The sequence below is a fragment of the Abramis brama genome (assembly GCF_963993115.1).
Source record: "Abramis brama genome assembly, chromosome: 4".
Taxonomy (NCBI): domain Eukaryota; kingdom Metazoa; phylum Chordata; class Actinopteri; order Cypriniformes; family Leuciscidae; genus Abramis; species Abramis brama.
In genome coordinates, this window is record NC_139966.1 from 23,076,165 (window position 1) to 23,101,733 (window position 25,569).

Below are 25,569 nucleotides of genomic sequence, written 5' to 3' on the forward strand. Positions count from 1 at the left end.
AATTAAAATAGAACCCAAAAAAAGTAATGCAATTTATTGATTTATTTTGTTATTATTAATGCTTGACACAATGACTATTAGAAAGAATACATAGAATGTCATAAAATTACGTTTTTATGTTTCAAGACGTTACAAACCAAAACTTGACAAAAGGCTAATCTGTATACTTGGCAGCAACCTTTCATACAAATACTTGGTATAGTTTGGTCTCAAACTGAAAAAAATATGCTTTTTGTATTCTGCCAGGTGAGACCTTTTCAACAGTGTATGAAAAAAAAAAGACTCCTTATGCAGTGTTGCCAACTTAGCGCCTTTGTCGCTATATTTATTGAGTATTCAGACCCCTCTAGCGACACATTTTCAAAAAAGCGACTAGAGACAAATCTAACGACTTTTACTGGTGTTATTGGAGACTTTAAGACGTGAAACCGCACATTGTTCTTACTCTTCTCAACGAGCAGCGGTTACTGCCGTTTGACCCATCCCCGTGGCAAAGCACTCACAGGCGGCCCAGTTCTCGCGCACCAGCCCCTCCCAGCTGCAGTCAGAGCGCGGAGATGTTCACCCCTCCGTGTCCTGACTGCAAATGAATCGCGCATTATGTGCGTGAAGCCGCCGCTGGCTGATCCCGCCCTGTCTTACATTCAGCAAGGGATTTAAAATGTAAAATGTACTTTGTCTAAAATAATTAAATCACTTAACAAAAATAAATCGCTGCATTTATTTGGACTTACAGCCACTTACTCGTCTCGTCCACTTACTCATCTTGTCGTGTTTGTGCCTTTCTGTGACATAAGCTAAACTAGCTAGCTAGCTCATCATGTCGAAACTGTACACACAAAAATACAGAAAGGAGTGGGAATCAAACCCTGAATTCAAAGGTTGGTTAAAGCCGTTTATTGGAGACAATATACGGGCATAATGTTTGTATTGTAAGGCTGATTTCTATGCCAAACTTAGCGATGTAAAAAAACACAAGGCAACTCAAAAACACACTCAAAAGGCAAAGCCTTATGATAGTTCCACCCAAAACAACCTGCCATTTATGATTCAAAAAATTGACTCTGCTAAAAAGGCTGAGGCCACCATGGCATTAGCTATTGCTGAACACTGTTCCATGCTGGCATGTGATCATATTGGAGAAGCATGTAGAGCTGCTTTATCAGACTCCACTGCTGCTACCCATTTCAAAATGCACAGGACAAAGTGCACAGAGATGATTAATGGTGTTCTAGCACCATACTTCCTCAAAAAGTTGGTTGCAGATGTGGGTGACCAGCGTTTCAGCCTCCTCCTCGATGAGTCCACAGATATAAGTGTTTCTAAATACCTGGGGGTTGTGATAAGGTACTTTAGTGACACCAAGGAGACAGTTGTCTCAACATTTCTGGGGCTTGTTGAATTGGAGGGAGGAGATGCCAGATCTATAGCCTGTGCTGTTGTGGGTTTCCTCGTGAAGTGTGGTCTAAAATAAGAGAAACTCCTGGGGATAGGGACTGACAATGCCTCTGTCATGACGGGGACTAACAATGGGGTCCATAAAGTCCTGAAGGAAGAGTATGGCCTTAAAGATCTTGTTCTTATTCGCTGTGTATGCCACTCTCTGCAGCTTGCTGTAAGTCATGCTTCCAATGACACCATCCCCCGTAGTGTGTAATACCTGGTACGAGAGACTTATAACTGGTTTTCAGTGTCTCCAAAGCGCAGGGAGGCCTACAAGGCCATATATGAGACCATCAGGGATGCAAACACATGTATGGTCAAAAAAGAGAGAGATTATCGAAGCCCTCGCCCCGCAGCAAATATCCAGATACTTTCAAAGTATTAAATTCATCACAATTATGTAAGTTATCATTTTGCAGTGTAAGATTACAGTTAACACCTTTAAATATTACATAAATGTATTATGTATTTTTATTAAACTTAGTGAGTGTATAAATCAGCAGCAAAAAGTAATTCTTGAGAAAATCTGCACAGTAATTTTATAAAATCTAAACGTTAATAAAAACAAATTACTATTAGTACTCTTATAAAATTCAATCAGACAATCATACATTTCACAATTTATATTTATACATGAACGTCAAGAATTCAGAAGTGCATATATTTATATAGCCTACACTACACAGAAATAATATACAATTAAATTATGCTTATTTTAAATGTATTGTGCAGGCTAGGTATAAAAAAATATAGGCTTTTAATAATCTTTCAGTGCGTAAAACCATGATAATATGAAACGCTTCAAAACAGAGCGCACAAAGGGTGTATGCGCATCGCGGGTGCAGAATGATGTGCTCAAAGCAACATGGAGTCACAGTGTGCAGCGCTGCACAAGTGCGCATTTAAAAGTTCACATTATAGTGTGAATATATCATATTGGAGAGAGTTTTATAGTGCATTCTGCCGTAACCGGACGAGGCGCCCGCGCTGTTTAAATACTGAATGGAGAGTGATTGACAGCCACAGAGGAGGGAAAACGAGTTTCCGTAAACTTTAATTTAATGATGTAAATAGACTTCTGTCCCTCACATTAAGCTATGGAATGGCTTCAGATGACTTTGTGAAATTATAATCAGACCCTCTCGGACCCCAGTCACCCAAACTGACGTGAAAAAAGCGGGAGGCGCCGAAAAGCTTATAACTTAAGAGAAAAAAAAAAGAAAAAGAAAAGATTGTATACAAAAAATCATTATCTCAATCAATGGTTAAGAATGATGCATCGTGAAGTTGTAAGCAGGTCCGTGTTCAAAAGCACAAACATGCAAGTGTTAAAGCAATGTTTTAAAGAAGAGTAATTTCTAAGTTTTCAAGCAAATAAACATTTATTATGACTTACAGTCAGAGGATTGCAGTGGGTTATGTTAAGTCCTTTCACTCTTCAGCACAGACTTGTGTTAATGAGTGATAATGTGAACCAGTTTTACATTCCACTGAAGTTCACAACAGGTTCACAGCAATTAAAGAGTCCATGTGTATCAGAGAAGACAGCTGTCTGTACCTTCACCAGTCAGCACTTACACTGCAGAAAAACGCATGAATAAATCATTATACAAAGCTTTCTGCATCCCCTAATCTGAAGCCTAAACTATTTATCACACATACACGTTTCATATCATTTATAGATCTTGTTGTTACAAATAATGTTTGTAACGCAATCTCATGAGTGTATCAGTATGTAAAGTGTCGGTCTGGCATACTTGCATTTGTATAAACACTAACATACAAATGTTAATACTTTTCTTTACTCTACTTCTCCCCAGAATGAATTTTCATGTGGATTTTAAGGTTTCCACGTTGATTAAAAGTATTTCCACACTGTTGGCATATCAAAGGATTCTTTTCTTTGTGAATGATCATGTGTTTTGTAAGGTTTCCTTTCTTAGTGAAACTTGTTCCACACTGTTGGCAGGTGTAAGGCTCCTCTCCATTATGAACTATCAAGTGGTAAGTTAGGTTTCCTTTTTGCCTGAAACGCATTCCACACAGTTGGCAGGTGTAAGGCTTCTCTCCAGTGTGAACTCTCATGTGGTTTTTAAGGTTTCCTTTTTGCCTGAAAGTCTTTCCACACTGAGAGCAGGTGAAAGGCTTCTCTCCAGTGTGAATTCTCATATGGACTTTAAGGTTTCCTTGTTGATTGAAAATTACTCCACACTCTTGGCAGGGGTAAAGCTTCCTTCCAGTGTGAACTCTCATGTGAACTTCAAGGTTTCCCTGCTTTTTGAAACTTAGTCCACACAGGTGGCAGGTGAAATTACCTATAGTCCCTGTCTTTGGTGTCTTTTGAGCCATTTTTTGTGAGGAAGTTGTTTCAGTCTGTGAGCAATTCAAAGACTTTTCTTCAGTTATGATATCAGGACGTGTCTTGTACTTATCTTTCTCTTCCATTTCAATCAGATCTTGAAGGTGAAAAAAGACAGAAAAGTTAATCCCAGTTTAATGTCACAAATCACAAACATTAAAAACATAAATATTAAAACTAATAACATGCATGTTAGATCCTATTAGGGGTGGAACGGTACATGTATTCGTATCGAACCGAATCGGTACGGGCGTCACGGTTCGGTGCATGAATTTACACAGAGAATACACGGTATAAAAATAAATAAAACTCACGTGCAAATTAATTAATGTAATGCGGAACTACTGTTAGATACGCGGGTTCTTTAGGGACACCTAATCTGTAGCCCTGCATTAAGATAGGTTTGTTTATACTTTGGAATCGCCTGCCTCCGCAGCGCCTCCAAAATGGACAAGGCATTTATACTTCGCGCTCGCCGGTGTAGGCTACTATTCTTTGAAATGACAGGGTGCGACTCGGTGTAATTTTCCTCTAAACCATCAGGAATCAGCGGTGAGAAGTAAGGTAGGCTACACTCGTGAATGTTTATTTTAGTACAACAACACTTTAGTACACCAAAACCACACTATAAAAGAATCGTGTAAAGCAATAAACCAGATTATTCCTTGTGACATTAGAAAAAGAAAATGGATAAGAGAATGTAACCTACAACTAAATTAACGTTATCTTACATAATTTCTAAATTATGTAGGCTATTGTAGGCTGCTATTGTAGGCTCATTTGGTTAATGTAAGCAACTAATTTAGACGCAAGAACTGGGTGCCGGTACTGTGAGATGTAGGCTACATGCTCGGCCAGATTCGGCTTGAAGTCGTGCGTCTTCGGATGCGGAGCTGTGCGCGCTAAAAAGCCGCGCACTGCACACACCAAAAAGCCGCGCACTGCACACGCCACACAAAATGTGGCCTTGCGCACCCAACGCACACGACCGCCCACACCGCAATGACGACATTTTTGCCATGCGCACCCTTGCGCTCGTGCGTCTGCACATAAATAAGAGATGCTTTATTTCCAGTTTTATAGCTGATTGTCTGATTTTGTTTACATCTTACTTTACACACTTCAGGGCAGGCTGTTGCAGCTAGCTCAGGGGAGAGACTGTATGACACTAGGTGGTACAGCCTGAGACATGCACAATACAAAAAATTGCCTTCTGCATTTTTGTTTTGCTTTTCCCTCCATTGTACTGAAGGGTTAAAATGTAAGAATATGTTTTCAGATATGCTTCCTTACATAACATCACGGTGAAGAATACTGATTTTAGCATTTGAGGTTTTAATTTAGATAGTATATAAACTGAGAAAGTGATTATTGAGTTTACAGCAAGATATTCCTGCCCGACCTGGTTTTCCTTTGTTCTCTAAATGAGTCAATTCCTGAGACTCTCACCCTCACCCTTTGTCCTTATGCATTTCCTGCCCAGTAAGCTCAATGTACAGCTGTGCTTTTGTCTCTGTGATCCTGTGAAGATATGGGTGATACCGTCAGGCTGATTGGATCATTTGAATGGTTATGCTGATTGGATTGAGACTGCCGGTCTGGGGGGGGGGGGGGTTCCTTAACCTGTATACTCATTTACATGCTTTGTTTGAATTTGTCTCCACCTTCAAAAGTCCCTCCTCCTAAAATGCCTATAAGACACCATGTAAAGTTATGTTAGATTAGATCATGTTGGAAGTTTCTACAGCCGCGTACAGTGGAGTTCTCAATAAAGAACAACTTCTGTTGAACGCGATCCCAACTGTCTCACTGGTCTCTGCTTCGATCAAAGAAAACTTTACAACAGTACCGAACTCGTACCGAACCGTGATGTCTGAACCGAACCGTGACTTCTGTGTACCGTTCCACCCCTAGATCCTATACACCAGGGGTGCTAAACTCAGTTCTTGAAGGATTTCCATCAGGGTTTTATTTGCACCATCAATATGAACCCAGAAGTATGCCTTCACAAAAGTCCTGCCTCTCTGGTTTTGTGTGGGAATTTTATTTTTACAGGGTGGCAGACTTTTATATTGACAGCACAGAGAATGCCAGAGCCTGATCACTCACTACTACCATCTGTCTTCCTTAGTTTACAATCTGCTTAACAGTCCTTCTCTTAATATGTTATAATGCACATGGTTGATCACTTGGTGGAACCAAGCTCGACGCGTATCCAGTGCCGCGCATCCAATGCGAACTGCTTGATTGGCTGGGCATCGCTCATTTTTATTCGCCACTGGATTTAACTAAAGGGTCCTGGCAGATCCCCTTATCGCCTCTATCCAAAGAAAAGACAGCCTTTACAACGCTGTTTGGATGACACCAATTCGTTACACTTCCTTTCGTGTTGTTCGGGGTTCCAACCACGTTTCAGCGTCTCATGGACCGAAATCTCTGGCCGCATGCTGCATATCCGCGCTGTCCTGAGGGCCCTGAGACTGGCTGGGCTGATGGCCAGCCCAAAGAAGTATGCGTTTAGGTGTGTGGAGGTCAGGTATCTGGGTTTCCACTTAGGTCACGGGCAGGTGCGTCTCTAAATTGATAAGCAGCAGTTGCAACTTGCCCAAGACCCAAGACCAAAAAGGAGGTGAGACAGTTCCTGGAGCTGGCAGGATATTATAAAAGGTATGTGCCTAATTATTCGGACCTCGCCAGCCCACTGACTGATTTCACTAAAAAGGAAGCACCAGATCCATTCCAGTGGACGGAGCAGTGCAGGCCAGACGGCTCCCCGGCCTGAGTTGGGCGGTGGGGGTATGTGGCAAGGGGGGCATGGTTCAGCGAGGTCTGTGACGGGGGAGAGAATTGGAGAAAAGCGTGGCATAAGTGGGTCAAGTGCAAATGACAAATACCTGTGTCTTGTTTCAGTAATTGGCATGAAGAAACCATAAATGCCACCTGGGAGACGAGAAGTGGCATAGAGGGACTGACTGAGACTTGTGACAGCATGAGAAAGCTCTGGAGAGCACTGGTGGATTGAGTATTTAAATGACTGAGAAAGCTCTGGAGAGCTCTGGTGGACTGAGATATTGAAAGCGCACATAGCGCGGATTTATGTTTTTATGTGATCTACTGGTTGTGAAATAAAACACGAGTCTTCTTCGACCCTGTAAACCCGCCTATTGGTCCAATGAGGGTTTACAATAATACGGGGAAGGTTTCTCTGCGTATTGCTGGTCTTTCCTTTTCCACAACACAACAAGATTAAATGCAATATAAGCCTGTGGCATTCCCACATACACTTATCTAAAGTAACATTAAATTAAAAACAGCCTTTGCTGATTCTAGATAGAAATAACTCATCTCTGCATCCAAGTACACTTGAATTTGATGCCAGATATTAGCCGTCGCTAATCTGATGCAAAACTTGTGGATATATACGAATCCGATAATCTACTAGGGAAAAACAACCTCAGAGTCAGTCAGAATAAAATATAGCTGCGAGCAGCGATGACGGGCCCAAGCCAGTGGCACCGCCACCCACGATTTATTTATTTTTTGGACTAAAAAATATTTGAACTATTTATTTTTTGGGAATAAAATAAATCACTTAAGAGGAGTGGGTTAACATTCAGAGGCTGATTTAACAAAAAATCCACATTCAAACCAAAATATCTCACTTCCTGTTGGTCGGCGCTAATGACTGCAAGTTAGAAAGTTGTCCGGCTCGATGAGACCAATATACGTACTGATTTTTGTAACTGTAGGTAAAACTAACCCCCCCCCCACTTTTGTCAAAAGCACTTTGAAAGTGACACTTCCTCCTGCCAGTTGGTGGCACTGTGACTTTCACTCACAATAGATGCATCCATCTGATCGGCCTCTTACCACAAACACACTGCTGAAGTTTTATCAAGATCAGTTAATGTATGCAGAAGTTATAACACTTTGTGTCTTTTGCAACGATTTTTGTGCGAGCATATCAGTGAACACCCCTGACCACTCGGTGAGTTTCACGTCTTTGTAAACGAAAGTTTAATGCGTTTTAGGAAGGATTGTTTCCAGTGCACCTATGCAACCATTGTGGAGGTGGGGGGTGCTACCAAAGAAACCGAAAATTCTTGAGCCAGGAGCATGTGTCCAAATTTCAATCTTAACCTATACCGAACTTGTCCTTTAAACAAATCTCTGAATATCTAATAAACATTTAATTTCACAAACCTTGCAGATTTAATGGAATCCAGCTGTGATATCTTGTGAAGTGTGCATTTGTAGCCTGCATAAACGTGTTACTGCGAGTGACGGTCGGTCCGTGCGAAGTGAGTGAATGCGAACAGAAGATCAGCTTCACAGGAGACGCGATCGAAAAACTTTAAATCCTTCATTTTAAAATATGCTGTGCTATATCCAGTTGCCCACTGTGTCATATTCATATCGTTTTCACTGTGTGCTGTATGTAATAGCATTACCTTGTCTTTATTTGAAAAAATATGATTACCAGTGCGCACAATATTACCAGATTACTGAGTGCAATGTTAGTGTTTACTTCCTTTTTATTCCCATATTCATATATTTTTAAACAATTGCTTTATTTGTGAAAAATACTGTAATAGGATTCCAGATTCAAGAAGTTGCCATCTAAAGTATAAGCATGTTTATTTTAAAGATTTGTTTTCTAATTTATTTAAAATGTATAAAATAGATTAAAATAAATATAAAGTATATAATAAAAATATCGGCTTTATATCGACCATCCTGCTCTCTAAGATATCGGCAATCAAAAAAACAATATCGGTTGACCACTACCTGGAACTGGGCATCGTTACATCCTTATGCATCGCTTTCTGTACAAATTTTCCAATGCCTCGTTTTATGAGTACAGAACCTATTTTTACTACTGTAGAAGTTTGATACCATTCTGGGCATTTTTAGTGGGGTAATTTACGAGATACAAACTTGGGTCCATTAGCACCTACACTAATCCATTCGGCTGATATGTCTTAATAAGCTCTAACTTTAATAATGTCTGACCAAGGGAAAAAAAGCTTCTGGGGGTTGTTTGGCTTGAGGTCATGGTGCAAAGGACCATAGGTTGATTTTACTCTGAACCATCCCTTTAAGTAGAAGTTATAAATGGCCACTGAACCCTATCCATAGAGGCAGGCATTTGAAAGGTTTTTTTTTTTTCAAAGCAGAGAAAAATTCAATGCTTAAACAGAAACGGTCAACTTGTTAAATAGTTTTGGAAATCTGAAGATTTCATTCTGATAATATTTGTTCATGCTTCTAATATAATTTTATGAATGTGAATATATGCATAATATGAATTTAACAATGTTGAGTATTTTCTGTAATAAACCGAATAGTTTATTCTGAACCCACTCAACAAACACAGCGCTGCACCACTTCGCCCTGCCACCACCACCACTTACATTCTCCTCCTATGGGAAACACTGGCACAATATAGGATTTGGATCTCAGATCTCGTCTGACCGATACCTGATCCAGCAAAAAATTATACTGAGTATCGCCGCTCCCACCACGTGCTGTGCATAGGGCACCAAAAATAGCCTAATGAAAAATCAATCATCATACTCATAATAATTATAATGCCGATATTATTTCAGTTTAGAAATATTATTAGGCACTTTTTAGGCATGTATATAACAAAACAGCCAGAACAAGAGTATTTAATTGCTCTAGAAAGTGAAGATGGTGCCCCCCTCCCCCAAACACACACACACTGACTAGATTATTTCAGATGACAGAAAAATAATTTACTGAATATTCATGTATAATAATAATAATGAAAAAAAGTAGAAAAATGATGTGTCCATGACTGATGTTCTCATCCTCCGCAACATTTTTTGAGGACTTTTCAAATGCACATTCAGAATTTAAATAAAGCTTGATTTTGGAATGAAGCAGCACATGGGCCAGTTCCTTCAAGATGGCTACCAGGTAAGAAGATCTCTATATTTCTCCAATTAAATGTAAAATATTCGCTTGTCAGAATGTGTACACGACATATTGATTATCATTACCGAAACAAGTAGTTTTCTACATTTAGAAAATTGTTAGATTTACATTTTTTTTTTTTTTATAAAATTGTACTTCATTAATGTCTATTTATATGCACTGAGTAAAAAGTTTGCAAAGTAATCATGGCTTCTCTATTGTTAGCAAAACATACCAAGGTACCTCATCCTCCGTAACACCATTCTCATATACTGCAACCATTTAAGGCCAGTTGCGGTAGAGAGAACTTCTGTTTCGGAAATGAGAGTTGAATCATTGTGTACTACTTTTAAATATACCTTATGAATTTAATATTAATTTAAATATTTTTCTAACTGTTGATATTTTGCTTTATGATTTGTTTCATTGTAGACAGTCAGAAAGTGAAAAAGATTAGTTAGAAAGAAATATAGATAGATAGATCGATTAGTTAGAAAGAATGAAATAATGTTAATGTAAATAACAATAATTATGTTATAATAATAATAATAATAATAATGTTTAAAGAAATGTTTGTACTTTGATAACATAACTCATTATTCCAGAGCCTCAACCTGCAACATCCTCAGCTCGACACTTTTGTGTGTTGCCTGAGATCAGGGCAAAGTACACAAAAAAAAGTCTGTGAAACACTGGCTTTGGAAAAGAGGGTAGCAAGTTATCCTGTTTATACCACAGCTACCTATTTTTCAGTGCCATGGTACATTGTTCATGTTTTTTAGGCACATTTTCTAATGTTGCCCTGTTTATTCCTGTTTTAATGTTTTTGTTACAAAAAAATATTTTATTTATTTATTTCTGTCTTTTTTTTTGTTGTTGCTTACTTTTGTGTAATTTTAAAGCACTACAAAATAAAGCATTTGAAACTGAATCCATGATTTTGCAGATATTATACAGTTTTCTACATTAAATCTAGACACATACCTGCCAACCTTGCAAAAAAAAATTGCGTACCGACGACGGGAGGGGGGGGGAAGGGGGAGGGGGGAGGGGGGGCTGGGGTATTGTATGGGCGGTTTGGACGACGACACACATGCATTATATAATTGCATTGCATATAATGTGTGCTGGTCAACTAGTCTAAAATTAAGAAACCCCTAGAACACAGTAAAATAAAAAATATATATAAAAAAGATAAAAACATAGGAACATTGTGTAAAATTAAGATAGGCTAATTAATTTATTTTCCAATATCCAATTATGATACTAAATACCACAGGGAAAAGGGCTTCTATTTGTGACGTGCTGCCTTTGCATTTAAACATTGTACATTTTAAACAGGACACGCATTAGCGGAATAAATGTTAGCCAATATAAACATATTTATAGAAAACAGTTGACAATGAATAGACAGGAGTCCAATAATAGCATAACGAATCACTTATTCTAAAAATAATATAAAGTATAAGTTCCGAATTCGACATAATGAGGGCTGTGTTAACGGTAAAACGTCCGTCATTTAACGAATTTTAAAAGCAGGGATGGATAATACAAAATGCTTTTTGACAAAAAAAATCCAGCAAGAACAAAATTTAAACTTAGCCCGTCAATTTTCATTTTACAATGATCTTCTCTCTGTGTGCGCGCGTTGTGTTTGTGAGAGCTCGCGCAGCACTGATACAACGGTACTTTTTAATCCATAAGTAACTAACGCGCTAGTTTTCATAAAAAATAAATATATGGAACATAATTAACACAATAACGTAACACATACGTTTCTCAACACTGAGAATGAATGAATAAATAAACGCCTGTTTCTCCAGACTCGCGCTTATCATAGGCTAATCCACAAATCACATCACTTTCATAATCACTAACGTTAAGCCATAGCGATTTCAAGATTTATAGTTCAGCATTACTTGAGCATTTTATTATTTGCATGACTGAATGATGTCTTCCTCTTTTCTGAGTGACCATGAATAACTTAACGGAATATTTTAAGATAATCCATGCGATCTGTGTGATCATCGAATCCATAAGATTAAGTTAACTCAACAATCAACTTTCCACATCGACCACAGGCCGTTTACCTTCAGAATCAGGAATCAGAAGTACCGTAGCCTACTGTACTGTCCTCGCCTATGAAATCAGTCAGACGTCGGCCGCGGGAGTGGAAGGGGGATCGAGCGGGAATCTTTATTGGTGTCGATTTTTAGTCTCTAAACTAAAACGCATCTGTCAATCATCCCCGCTTGCTATTTGGGGAATGAACTCAGCGCTATGATTGGTCGAACTCTTCTTCTTTTGCTGTTGCTTGATTTGAGACAGCGCGTGCACAGGCACAGAGGCGTCACCAGGTTTTTGTGTAGTTTAGAGTGACAAATCGTATCAGCGTACTTTGAAGTCAAAATGCGTATCCGCTACGCAAAATGCGTACAGGTTGGCAGGTCTGTAGACATAGTAAACTTACTATAATTACCGAAATAATCTACCTCATTTCCAAAACCTATGTTTCATTACCGCAACAGATGTTCGTTAAATGTTAATTTAATTAATATAAAATTTGTAGTTTGCTTTTAAATGCATGTACAGAATCTACACATTATGTTCTTTCAGGTTTGTCACATCATTTTGAAAATGTGTCAGGTTTCATTAAAATATATATAAAAAAATATTGTAAATTGTGGAAGGTGTTGCGGTAATGAGAGAAAAAAATAATCTTTTAATTTATTTCAGATTTTTAAGTAACTGTGCATGACTGTTAATAATCCATTTTTAAAAATGTGAAAATGCATTTTATTTTCTAACAGTGTTGATGTTTTCAGACTGTTGCGGTAATTAGATTTTTTAGGACTTGTTTTGGAAATTATGCTCAAAAAGGTCTTAATGTAAGTAAATGTTTTTAAATTAATGTTCACAAATTCTCCAGACTATGTTTCTAATGTCTGATTTTTTGTTGTTGTTGTTAATTCAAGCATTTTTAAAATTTTCATGTTTGATATTTTTAAAAACAAGCTTTCGTGAGAAACATCCATCTATGCATTTTACGAGTAACTGACGCCAGCTAGCTGTTACTTTCTTTACTTTAGATATTGAGCAATAGTTTATGGTTTATTTTGACGTGACGGTGGTTAATACTTTCTCAGTAACAGTTAGCAGTCAGTGCAGTGCACAGGGTAGGCTAACAGTTCCTCTTGCTTCAGGACCATTTTGCTTTTATTCCTGTAGTTAAGATATAAATATAAAATGTAATTTTGAATGATATAAAGCAAACATTATTGTTGAATAGTCTGCAATATTGCAACTCATTCTATTATGCTTTTATATTAGATTAGATTTATCAAATAGTTGATAAGAAATAAAGGGGGAGAGCTCCTTGGCTGCATGCTTTCAGTTTTAAATGTTTATAATTTTTTCCGGTATAAGATTCTTTGTTTGAATATTTTGTCTCTTTCTATATTGATCATTTTTCTTTGCATTTCTAAATGAATGCAGGGCCAAAGCTGAGATACGTACAAGGAGAGGAAGATACAGATGACGAGCAACAATCTACAAGCAGTTCACATGCCGTGATGCTGCTATTGTGTTGTTGGTATTGAGTTGAGTTATATGTTTTGGTAATAAAAAGTTAAAAAAAAAAATTTTTTCAGGGTGGGGGTGGGCATCAAAAAGGAATTATGCTTAGGGCACCAAAATGGCTACCAGCGGCAATGGGCGCACCCCTAAAAAATATAATTTATTTCTGTAGAGCTGGAAATTTTAATAGGGATCAGATGACCGAGTTCAACTTTGAGAAACTAACCTCTTTGTTCCTCAGTTTCTTCATGTTTCACTCTCAATGTTTCTTCAATCTTCACGTCTTCACTCTCCTCTTTAATAAACTCCATCTTTGTTTGTTTCTCAGTATCTTCTTGTTTCACACTGAATGTTACTTCAATCTTCATGTCTTCACTCTCCTCTTTAATAAACGCAATCTTTGTTTGTTCCTCAGTATCTTCTTGTTTCACACTAAATGTTTCGTCAATCTTCATCTCTTCACTCTCCTCTTTAATAAACGCCATCTTTATAGTAGTGTTACGTGGATCTCAGTTGCTTCACCAGGAGTTTTTCTGTGTTTGTCCTGTAATAACAGATAAGAAAAGAAAAAATAAGAAATAAGAAAAATAATTAACAGAAAGAAAAATAAATCCAAATTTAATATTAGATACAGTTCATTTCAATGAACCGGTTAAAAAAAAAAACGGTTCACCAGTTCTTTTACGTCATCACGTAATGACATCAGTTTTGTCATCCCGATAAAAATACATTCAAATAAAGGCATTTATAATCATAACTTGAGTTAAATAATAATACTCATTGTCAAAATCATCTTGGATAAGTTTCTAGGGCTGTAGCTATCGATTATTTTAGTAATCGAGTATTCTACTGATTTATCCATCGATTGATCGAGTAATCGGATAAAAAAAATTGTGGTAATAAAAATAGATCCAAGTGAACAACAGCCTTTAAAATTACTTAAATACAAATAGGTAACACTTTACAATATGGTTCATTAGTTAACTACCTTAACTACTAAGGATGAACAATACTTCTACAGCATTCATTAATCTTAGTTCATGTTAATTTCAACATGTACTAATACATTATTAAAATTAAATGTTGTATTTGTTAACATTAATGTAAGTGAACAAACATGAACAAACAATGAACAGCTGTATTTGTATGAACAAATGCTAGTTACAAATGTAACTATTGTTCATTGTTAGTTCATGTTCGTTAATACATAATGTTAACTAGGGCTGCACGATTTGGGGAAAAAGTCATATTGTGATAATTGAGGTCAATATTGCGATATAATAAACAAATGGTTTATGAGTCAACTTGCTTGGTTATCAAGGAAAATAAATGCACACACAGATTAGTGATAATCTGCCTAAAGAAAAATGTTCTTTAGTCAAGAGCAGTGAGTGTTTTTCTCTGTTCCCTTTGTTCTTTGATTAACTTTAGCGACAGATATAATTAGTGGCTGCTGTGTACTGTCCCTTTAAGACCAGCCGCCGCTGTAAGCCTTGTTTATACTTTCGCCTGGCTCCGCAGTGCGAGTCTCCGCAAACTGCGCGCACACCTCCCCAAACGGACGAAGCGTTTATACTTGACGGGCTCGCCAGGGGGCGACTCGAGTAATTGTCCTCTAAACCATCAGGAATCAGAGGTGAGAAGAAGAAAGCTACACACGTGACAATGTTTATTTTAGTACACCACCACCAAGGCCGTAACCAGGGTTTGAAAATTAGTGAGGTCCGGGGGTGAGGTGCAGGGCCGGATTAAGAATTCAGAGGGCACAATGTCTTGTAGGCCCCCCCTTAGGCAGGCCAAATGTATAGTTTGTTCAAGGACATTTTAATTTTGCATTAATAGTTTTAGTTTACTGACTTAAAATGATCTTTGTTGTACTATGCTGGAGTAAAGTTCATAAATGATCATTCTTTCCCATAGTATTTTGTAAAACTATGATGGGTGGACCTCTGTCCCTCTAGGGGGTTTCGGGGGCATGCTCCCCCGCAAGAAAATTTTGTACATTTTAAGGTTAAATGCATCAATCTGGTGCTCTTTGAGAGCTCAAAATTAAGAGCTTCAACGGGCTTCAACCCATGAACTGTGCACAAAGAAAAAACATTGACTTGTACTACATTGAAGGTGGCTCAAACATATTTTTTTGTTATGATATAGAGTTTCAGTCTACATTATCACTGGTGTTTTAGTATGCCAAACAATTAGTATAATAATATTATAATGATTTATATAATTATTCCTATATAAAATCCATATAGCCTAATAAATGAAAATGAATATTTCAAAAGTATATTTTACATTACACTATAGGAAAATTACAATACTTTTGTCCTAATGTCTTCACTTGCAAGAAATAAACCCTTTGATCGCATGAGCAAAGTGCACACTTTTCTTTAAATCACGCAGCACAAACATAATGCCTATATTGGATACTTAATTAAAGTCTTGTGCTGTTTTATAAAGCACAAAACCATATCACGGTTTCGATTTTAGTTCGTTGGCAAAATATAACGCATTATAATATATATATGACTTACAAATTGACATCAACTACGATGTTGTTGCATCATGCTTGTACTTGATACTGCCTTGAACTTGATAGTTGCATCATGCTATACTTTATAATAAAGTGACATAAAGCGCTCTGCCGCATTTGCGCGTGTAATTGAAGAGGCTGCGCAACGAGACTGGCGGGACAGGAAAGTACGTTTTTTTAGGTGAGAGACTTTTTATTTCGTAACAAGTTACAAATAACGTTAGAATAATAATACAGATCTGTATTATGCTATTGTTTTTATAGTGTTGTACATTTCTTACAGATAATCACGATGATCATTGCGTTTGTCTTACCGAATGTGGTATCTTCCTGTCAGCAATTACAGTTTGTCTAAGCTTCTTCTTTTTTATTAATGCCACGAAAAACATTAAAAAAACTAAATAATAATAATAATCTGAAATAAGTTCAAAGCTTGTGTTTTGGAAAAGAAAATTAATATATCACTAGCCCTAACATTCAACTTCCCACTTTATTAACGTCCTAAAGTGTCACAATAAATGGGAAAAACGAGTCCAAAAAGACGTATAATAGGGATCTGGCAACACGGAGGCTGCACCCGCGTCCTCACTCACAACACGCTCTCAAGCCCCGTTCACTGTTCTACCTTCTCGCAGCGACATGAATTGCAAACACACATGACGCGGTTTAAACGGCTAATTAATCATTCAGAGAGCTTGAAAAAAATTTTTTTTTTATATATAAAAAAATGACCGAGGTCCGGACCTCGGTGACCTCATAGCTGGCTACGGCCATGACCACCACCAATACCACACTACAAAAAGAATCGTGTAAAACCCAGTAAACCCTGAGATTATTACTTGTGACAATAAAACTAAATATATGGATATGAGAATGTGCATACAATATAACTAAATTAATAATTTCTTACATATTTTCTAATTTCACTAAACATTTCATTAAGTTTCATGGACATTTATTAAACATGGACCATTATGTTCATTAAAAATACTTTTAATGCTAATTTAATGCTCATTTTTTAAATGTAAGCAACTAATTTAGACGTGCAAACTGGGTGCCGGTGTGGCGAGAAGTTCGAGCTCGGACAGATTCGGCTCGAAGTCGTTCATCTTCGGATCTAGCTACCACTAGATGGCAGTATTCTGCTAAAACAGACAACGTCAGCGTAATCAAGCGTTCTTCCTCATTTAAGACGCTTTATGCGAGTGATATTGAAGCACCAAATTTAGTACACAATATAGGCCTACCTTATTAATAAAGCATACTTTATAGAGGCAAAAAGATTAAATCAGATTATGAACAACACCCATAGAAAACCATTAGAAAACGCTTAACGTGCAATCGCGCGTTGCATGTTCAATAAGGTGTATTGGCTACTGAGTTTAAATATCACCGTCATTACTGCATTGACGTTAAGCTTTTTCTTTATAATATTATAAATGGGACGCGTGTCAGATCGCGTCTCTGTCCGCAGCGGCTGGTCTTAAAGTGTCATTAATGTTAATCAAAGAACAAAGGTAAGAGAGTAAATTACTCACTCAGACCCGGCGCCAGGAGGATTATTATACCGGTAGCATAATCATGAAATGCACTCTGCTATCTTTTAACACATCTCCGGCGAAAGAAAAACTCTTCATGAAGCGCAGTGAAATTCAGCAACCATGTGGCATTTCCTGATGGATCAAACTTCATTTTACTCATAGATATTCAAATATATTCGAATACATTGCTTGATATTCGATATCCGTTCGAATTAGATTTTTCACAAAAGTGACAGCCCTAATTCAAATGTCAACTTAATCTTTCATATTTGCACAAATGCAACAGCCGCTGTAATTTCTTTACAGGTGCACGCCGAAAGCGCCAAAACATGCAAGCTCAGTGCAAAGTAGGGGTGGAGCCGAACCCGAATACGGTATTCGGAAAGGCACAAATAGTGTGTTTTTTACGAATACTTATTTCGAACAAATACTTTAAAAATATTTGTATTCGGGAACAAGAAAAACTTTATATCAAAAAGCTGCGTTTCCTCATGAGACATGGCGACCGGCGGTGCTGCTGATGTGGTGGCTGTCCACTTGTTGATAAGATAGGAGGAAAGAGCCACATATGGAAATATTTCGCTCACATAGCGCGTTTTTTGCGCGTGCAGATTTCAAATGTAGGCGCGCGGCAAGCGAGCAGAGCGCTCGTTTTTCCAGGCACGCCTATGTTCACGGTTGCATAGCAACGACAAACGCCACGAGAGAACAAGCGCTTGTGGAAAGGAGAAAGCGGTGCGAACTGCGCTCTCTGTGATGACGAGGAAGTATCAGCAAAGAATTAATTGATTTCTAGCCCTTGCATTAGCTTTAGTATATTTATGGAGATGAGAAATGAAATAAAAAGCCGTCATTATGTCATTAATATCAGTCCGTCAGAAAAGCAGTTCTAGGCTTATTATTGGCTGGATAACTCTTAGCAGGTTTAAAAAGCCATTTTAAAATTAAATATGAATGCAGTTTAAAAAAAAATATTTTACACATTGCATATCTATATTTATTATAATAGATATAATTAAAGAATACTTACACTATAATGTAAATTAGAAGTGTAACGTAAAAAAACTGGATTTTTACACCTATTTTGAATTTTACTCGAATACAAATACAAATACAAATACTTTTCCCCCCTCAACAAATACAGATACAAATACCGGCTGCTTTGCACACCCCTAGTGCAAAGGTTAAACTTTTATTTTGAAATTGATGAACAACAATATTTCTGAACATATTCAGAAACATATTTATGTATTCTCCTGTGTTCGCGTACATTTATAAATGAGCTGTGTTACGAATCCTGTGAAACTGCGCACACTGCTTGCAGATAACGTTATAAGCTACACAAACTCACAGCACGCAGAGATGGAGTTTGAGAAACCCGAGACGCTCCACGCAAATGATGACAGTGCAACTGAAACATGCGTCCGAGGTTTTGCGTTCCCAAATGCACATTATTGGAAACCTAAACAAACAGCACATGCTGAGACTGATATGTGTGGAGCAGCGTTTACTGTGAACGGAGCTGAGGTACTTTAACACAATCTGCACGCATGTAAATAATTAAAGCGTCGTGCTTCTCTGTGGGAGAAAAAAACAGTGCATATATTTAACTGAATCACAGCCTTTGTGATTTCACAATATTATAATTGTAAACAGTTAAATAGATCACGTAGCCTTAGAAAACGGTGTATTAATGCGGTTCATGGATTCTCGCCTGTGGAATACGCCACTTCCGGTATTTTGCCGGTTACTCGACACGGGTGAATTGTAATCGAGATTTTTTTTAAATTGAGTACTCCACTTTAATCGAGGAATCGTTACAGCCCTATAAGTTTCTTACATTTACGTTTTGAAAATGAACCCTGTAGTAGGCCTAAGGCGATGCGCAAACGCGGATTTTTTACATGTCTTAAAGATATAAGTGAATAAACTGGTCTTCATCAATTTGATTTTACTTGTAATTAAATAAACTTACATTTCGCCGAATTCGGCACCTCATTTAAGTCCTCGGTTCACCCGTGCTCATGTATCAGCACACCATGCATTTCGAAAGTTCGAGACGGTGCTATCACGCATGCTCAGTATCTCCAGCTCATCGGTTCTCCGTATCGAACGTGTCCGAAAGAAACAGTTCTCAGTTCTGTACTGGTGATTTGAGAACTGGTATCCAACAACCAGTTCTTGACTCGAGAACCGTAGCACAGGCCTGTGTGTGCTGAGCTGAGAACTGCTGAAACCTTATACAGTCAACAAAACTAAGTTGATGCATGTCTCCAGAATGTTTAATACGTTAGGTTTTGATTAACACATTAAACATTTATTTGCACCCTTAAAACCTTGGCAAAACTTTACATCAAAAATGTATATCAACTTACTTAGAAATTAAATTAGCTGTTCCTGAAAATAATGTTTTAGTATAATAATAAATGTTTAGTTTTACAATTCATTCATTGTGTTTCCAATCTTTAAAATAATACAGTGTAAAGACAGTAGGCTATGTGATAAACATGTTTCCAACATGTTTTATTTTGTTACACTTATTGATGCATTTCACATGCATTTCGTCCCTCTGAAAAAATTGCACGCATGCTCAGCTCAACAGCTCATCGGTTCTCAGTATGTCAAACGTGTCTGAATTAAACAGTTCTCGGTTCTGTACTGTGCTCCGAGAACCGTTGTACCTGTACATTGGGTAGTGCGCGCATGCTCAGTATCAGCTGCTCGTGCTCATCACTTCTCTCAGCACAACATGTCTCAACTCAGTGAACTGTTGGATTTACTGGAGTAAAATATACTCCAAGATAATGGTTTATTTCGAGTCGAAGGGACTGTCAGGACTCAGGCATGTCCGAAAGTGAGTAACTTTAGAAACTTGTGGATCAGCGATGACGCAAGACGCGAACTGTTTCGAACGATTCAGTCCGATTTAGTGTACTGGTTCGACCGGTTCACTAAAAAGAACCGGTTCAGAAGAACGATTCGTTCACGAACAGGACGCTCGCCAGAGACCGACTTGAAACGCACGTTTTGTTACTCACGAGTTTTCATTGTTACTTTGCTCACGACGTTAATAAATGTTAGATAAAGCAATGCATTGTTAAACTGAATAATGCCTAAATCAGTAGGCGTCGCTTGAAGACGATTAAACGGTTTCTATCGCGTTAAACACCTTAAAACACAAACCTTTCTTCAGCCGAATCACAACAGATGCGGGAGCGCGGCGCCGCCTTACGACGTCACACTTGGAGACCAAATTAAAAGTCCTGTTCACACGCTGCAGGTTACAATCACAAAAGTGCATAGAAATTTACGTAAAAAAAAAAAAAAAAAAAAAAAAATATATATATATATATATATATATATATATATATATATATATATATATATATATATATATATATATATATATATATATATATAAAAGATTACAACTCACAGCTCACATTGACAATTAAAAAAGATTAAAGCAATAATACAATTAGTTTGGTGTATAAATCATCAATAAACTGATACATCCATCTCCAAGCAAACTAGAAAAAAAATATATATATTTTTATTGGGATCGCTGCATCATCTGTACCTTTCTGGTAACTGGGGAGGTACTCGGTCAAAGAAGAAACAATCTAAAGGGACATTCTCCTCAGCATTCTCTTATCTGTATTGGTTTTATGATTTACACAGACTGGCTGTGTATTAATACATGCACAAATTAAGAACTTAAATGTGAAGATTCAACCTTAAGTTCAGCTTATTTGACATTTAAATAAAAGGTTTTCTTTCAAAAGTAAAAGAGTTTCTCAGTTAAAGAATAAACACATTTAAAGGTATAGCGGAGGATTTTCTTTTTCCGGGTGGATCATCAAGACTATTAGTCCTCCTAAGTGTCAATCATTCTGGTGATATGTTTACGTAAGGCCGTCGTACGTGCTTGTGCGCTCAAAACACAGATTGGGCTTCCCACTGATGCCTCAGTCGCGAAGTTTCTACTTGACAGGTAAGTTTGGCATGCTATTTGGAGAAATCCATTTAAAATCACTGCTAGTAAAAGTTCATGTAAGCTATGATTAGCTCGTGCATGCTCTCTCGCGCACACGTTTAATAGGCGTTCCCTCTCGGGAGCAGGTAAAAAAAATTTTAAAAAGTGGAGAGGGCGGTTCTTTTCTAAAATTCGGGAAAATCCTCCGCTATACCTTTAAGGGGGAAAATGTCATCATTCTCTTGTTCCATCACAAAAGCCTTTATAGGGGAAAAAATTTAGAAACATTATGTGACCTTTATCGAAAATGGTTTGCGTGATTATTTTTGTTATACATTATAATATACATGTGTGTGTGTGTGTGTGTGTGTGTGTGTGTGTGTTTATTTGATTAATGTTCAGTCAATTTCAATAAATGTAACAAAAAGGGAGTGATATCTATTGCAGTTTTATGAATATTTATTACAAATTAAAAAAAAAATAATGAATTAAATATTGCACAGAAGTATCAGTATTGAAATCAGTGATACTGATCTTAAAAATAATTTTGTATCGGATCGAAAAGAAAATAATTGGTAACGCCCATCCCTACAGCGAGCTTTTGTGCTTGTTCATGTTATCCAACATTAATGAAACACTTGAAAACAAAAACTTATTTTAAAAGTTTACTTTTACTAATTTAATTTCATCCAGATGTATGGAGTAGACTGTGCATTTGATACTTAACTAAATATGTTTGCATTTAAGAGTTTTAAAGGTACAATCTGGGGGATTTTCACTACAGAAGGCGAAAATCTGAAGCTCCAGTAACGGTGCATATTCTCGCAGAGACAATGAGAACTGAATGTACTTCAGGCCATCCTTAAAAATATTTTGGTTTGCAGTAACAGCAAAAAAAAAAAAAAAAAAGGGTCGGTAGGTAGGTATATATTTTTTTATATATAAAAAATAATAAAAAAAAGTATTTTTTTTAAAGGGGGAGAGAGAGAGAGAGAGAGAGAGAGAGAGAGAGAGAGAGAGAGAGAGAGAAAACATTTTTCACCGATGTCTAGGGGCTGTTTACACCAGGCCACTTCAGATCGGATTGCAATCTGATTTATCAAAACGATTCCATTTACACCTGGTTACATAGGTTAAATGTGTGTGTTTTTTGCGGATATAAATCCGATCTTCAATTCCCGCTATATGCAGATTTAGGAGTGCACGTCACCGAAAGCAACAGTTATGAGACGCATTATTTTATTGATCATCAGCTAAAATTTCTGAATCAAAGCCTGCAATAAGAGAAAGCGGAAACAGCCCTGGTAAGATCATTTTGTTTCTTTACATTTAATGAAGATGATTGTGTGTTAAGCGTCTGCGACTTAGTTTCACTTTGATTTGCGATAGCACGTTGATGCTCAGCTTCATCTGCGGCGATGCGTGTTGCAGTAGCGTCGTCATATCTGACAATAACATGACATATAGCCTATAACATGCTCTCACATGTTTATTTTTTAATAAACCATATTCAACAACATATAAAAATGAAATAATCTTTAGAGTAAAGCCGCAGCCATCATTACCAAGCGCGAACCATTGACAGTGAATGAAACGAAGCGAACTTAGCCTACAGGCCATATGTGATGCGTAAACCAATGATGTAAACATAATCATAGATGACGCGCCACAGGTTTTTATTTAAAAGAAAGAACATAGCTTATGTTTGTATGTAGGTCTAGGCAATTTATATTCACAATACTTAATAACTATTATTTTATTGCATTTGTATTAGTTGTTTGAAGAGTTAAAAAAAAATCGGTCGGTCTTAACGCAAGTTTACAACCGGCAAGTCGGTCAGACTAAAAGGAAAAAAATAATAATAATTGGGTCGGTGCTAAATTGACAGGGTCGGTCTGGTTACGGCAAACAAGAATATTTTTAAGGATGGCCTCAACGTGCTGATAACGATATATAACTGTCTTAATTTATTTTCTTAATGTTTCTCTTGTGGCCCATAAGTAGTGAAAAAATTAGAAGAGAAGTATTTCGTGTTAAACAAGTTGTTTTTAAATTGAGGAGTAAGCTAATCTAACTAATGTTTTATTTTCATTGCAGCTTGTCAGTTATGGGGTGATGCGGTATAAAATTACTTTGGGGAAATTGAATTGTAGCTAATAGCCTACTAATTTAATACTAAACTTCTCTAATAGCATGGGTTTTTTTCGCGGGGTCCTCCAACAAGCGTGAAACCCCGTAAGCCCTGTGTTATTGCGTCGCCTGTCAATGACATCATGTCTGCTTTTCACTCGATTTCCAGGTTTTACTTTAGTAGAAACCATGAAACACTAAAGACAAAGAAATATGATAAATGTATACAAATATTAGAGAAAGTATTGTCACAGACTGGCTCATAGCCAAAAATGAGGGGACACAAACAACAGGTATAGGCCAATAAAAAAGGTTCTTTATTGTAAACCAAAAACTATTAACTTTAAACAAAGAAAAAGGACTGAGGTGTGAAAATGTCATAATGTAAGGTGTATGTAAAGTGCAGGGATGCGTGAATCTGTGTGTGTGAACATGACAAACAAAAGTACATGATCAAACTAAGTAAAACTACAAAGGAACAAACAAAACAGGATCATACCTGGAGGAGCAAAGAAAGAGCAAAGGGTGGTTAGTGAAGCAGTTTAAATACCCTGAGCCCAGGTGGCTCCAATCACTAACGACCATAACGGCCGTAACAGTATATACTTGGGAGTATTGCACAATATGCATACTATCTCTAATATTTGTAATGTCATTATATCATGTATTTCTCTAATATCATAAAATAACATTAACAAAATAACATTATGAAAAGCTATGAAAACATTTATGAAATGTCAAGTCATTCAAGTCATTGACTGCTTGAAAGATCTTTACAGTGACCAGGAGGAGGCTGACACGAGGCTGGTGTTACATGCAATACATCTTGCACAGTCACATTCTCGTCTAATTGTCAAATGTGATGATACATATGTACTAGTTTTGCTTCTGTACTATTCAAGCAAAGGGATGTTTGGATCCTCAGCAGTGTTTATGCACTCTGGACATGGCCTTAAGGAAAGATTCGTCCCTATCTGTTTGATCGCTCAGAAGCTTGGAGCAGTGCTTTGTGAGTGTTTACCTGCATGCCACGCCCTTACGGGTTGTGACACCACAAGCAGTTTGTACAGAATTGGGAAGGCCACTGACTTCACACGACTGAAGACCCATCTTTGTAAGTTACAGTCCAAATTTGGACTCTCTGGTAGCCTGGAAAAGGCTTTTGCAAGAAGCAAAGCACACTGTGGCAAGAAGGTGTGCCCTCCTCCTGTATGGCCAAAAGAAAAAGGTGGATGGGCATCCTTGAACCAACCTGGATGAGCTGAGGTACACTAGCGTCTACCACAGATTTGTCAGCAGCAAATCTACCCCCAACAGAAGATGCCTTCCAGCAACATGTGCTGAGAGCCTTGTACCAAACAGCAGTGTGGCGTCACAGCCACCTGGCAAAACCTCTTCTCTGGAACCCAGTTGGTAGAGGATGGAGGCTCAGAGAAGATGGGTGCATTGAACCTGTAATGTTCCAGAAGGCACCAGCTCCTAAAGAAGTTAGAGACATCACTCACCTCTACTGTAAAGACGGAAACTGCAACGATGCCACAAAAATCCCAGTGTCTTTCAGTAGGCTTGACCTGCACAGAGTTTTGCTCTTGCCCTTTCCCAGACTGTCCAGATATGACCCACTTTGTCACTGATGACAAAGTGGATGAGTGACATTGGTGTGTTGCAGTTGTAACATCATGGGGGGCTGACCTCAGCATGGCTACCAAAAGCAGTTCATGTTCCAAATGGTTCCTGCTAGAAAAAAAAACATCCTGAGGAGAGGGCTCATTCCCCCTTAGAGTGTTTGTTTGTTAGATTGCCATTTGTTTGATTTAAGACAATAATTTAATTTGTATTGTGTTAAGTTAAGTTATAGTTTTATTAAAAGGCTCATTCAAGAGGCTATATGCGATTTTCTGAAATTTAAACTCGCGACTGACACCTGTGGCCAAAAAACAGAACTGCTCTTCCTTTCTGCTCGCTCTCGCAGCGTATGTTTACAGAGGTAAGAAGAGTCAAATACATATATTGTTTGAGATAAGTGTTCTCTTATCAAAACTGCTTGCGAGTGTAGGCTACTTGCTGACTA

At 37.6% G+C, this 25,569-nt stretch overlaps 1 protein-coding gene across 2 annotated transcripts in view; it reads right to left on the reverse strand.

Moving 5' to 3' along the window:
• Positions 1–339: 339 nt before the first annotated feature.
• LOC311081182 (uncharacterized protein) overlaps positions 340–25,569 on the reverse strand; it is a 187,474-nt gene continuing 162,244 nt past the window's right edge. Inside the window, exons 1-3 of one of the 2 annotated variants that reach the window (XM_084111591.1) lie at positions 20,576–20,632; positions 13,545–13,862; positions 341–3,899 (exon numbers count right to left, since the gene is read on the reverse strand). In XM_084111591.1, the coding sequence (XP_083967717.1) occupies positions 3,250–3,899; positions 13,545–13,803 (909 nt within the window). In that variant the 5' untranslated portion in view covers positions 13,804–13,862; positions 20,576–20,632 and the 3' untranslated portion in view covers positions 341–3,249. Of the gene's footprint in view, positions 3,900–13,544; positions 13,863–20,575; positions 20,633–25,569 lie in introns of those variants that run through there. The other variant, XM_084111592.1, reaches the window with a different exon arrangement.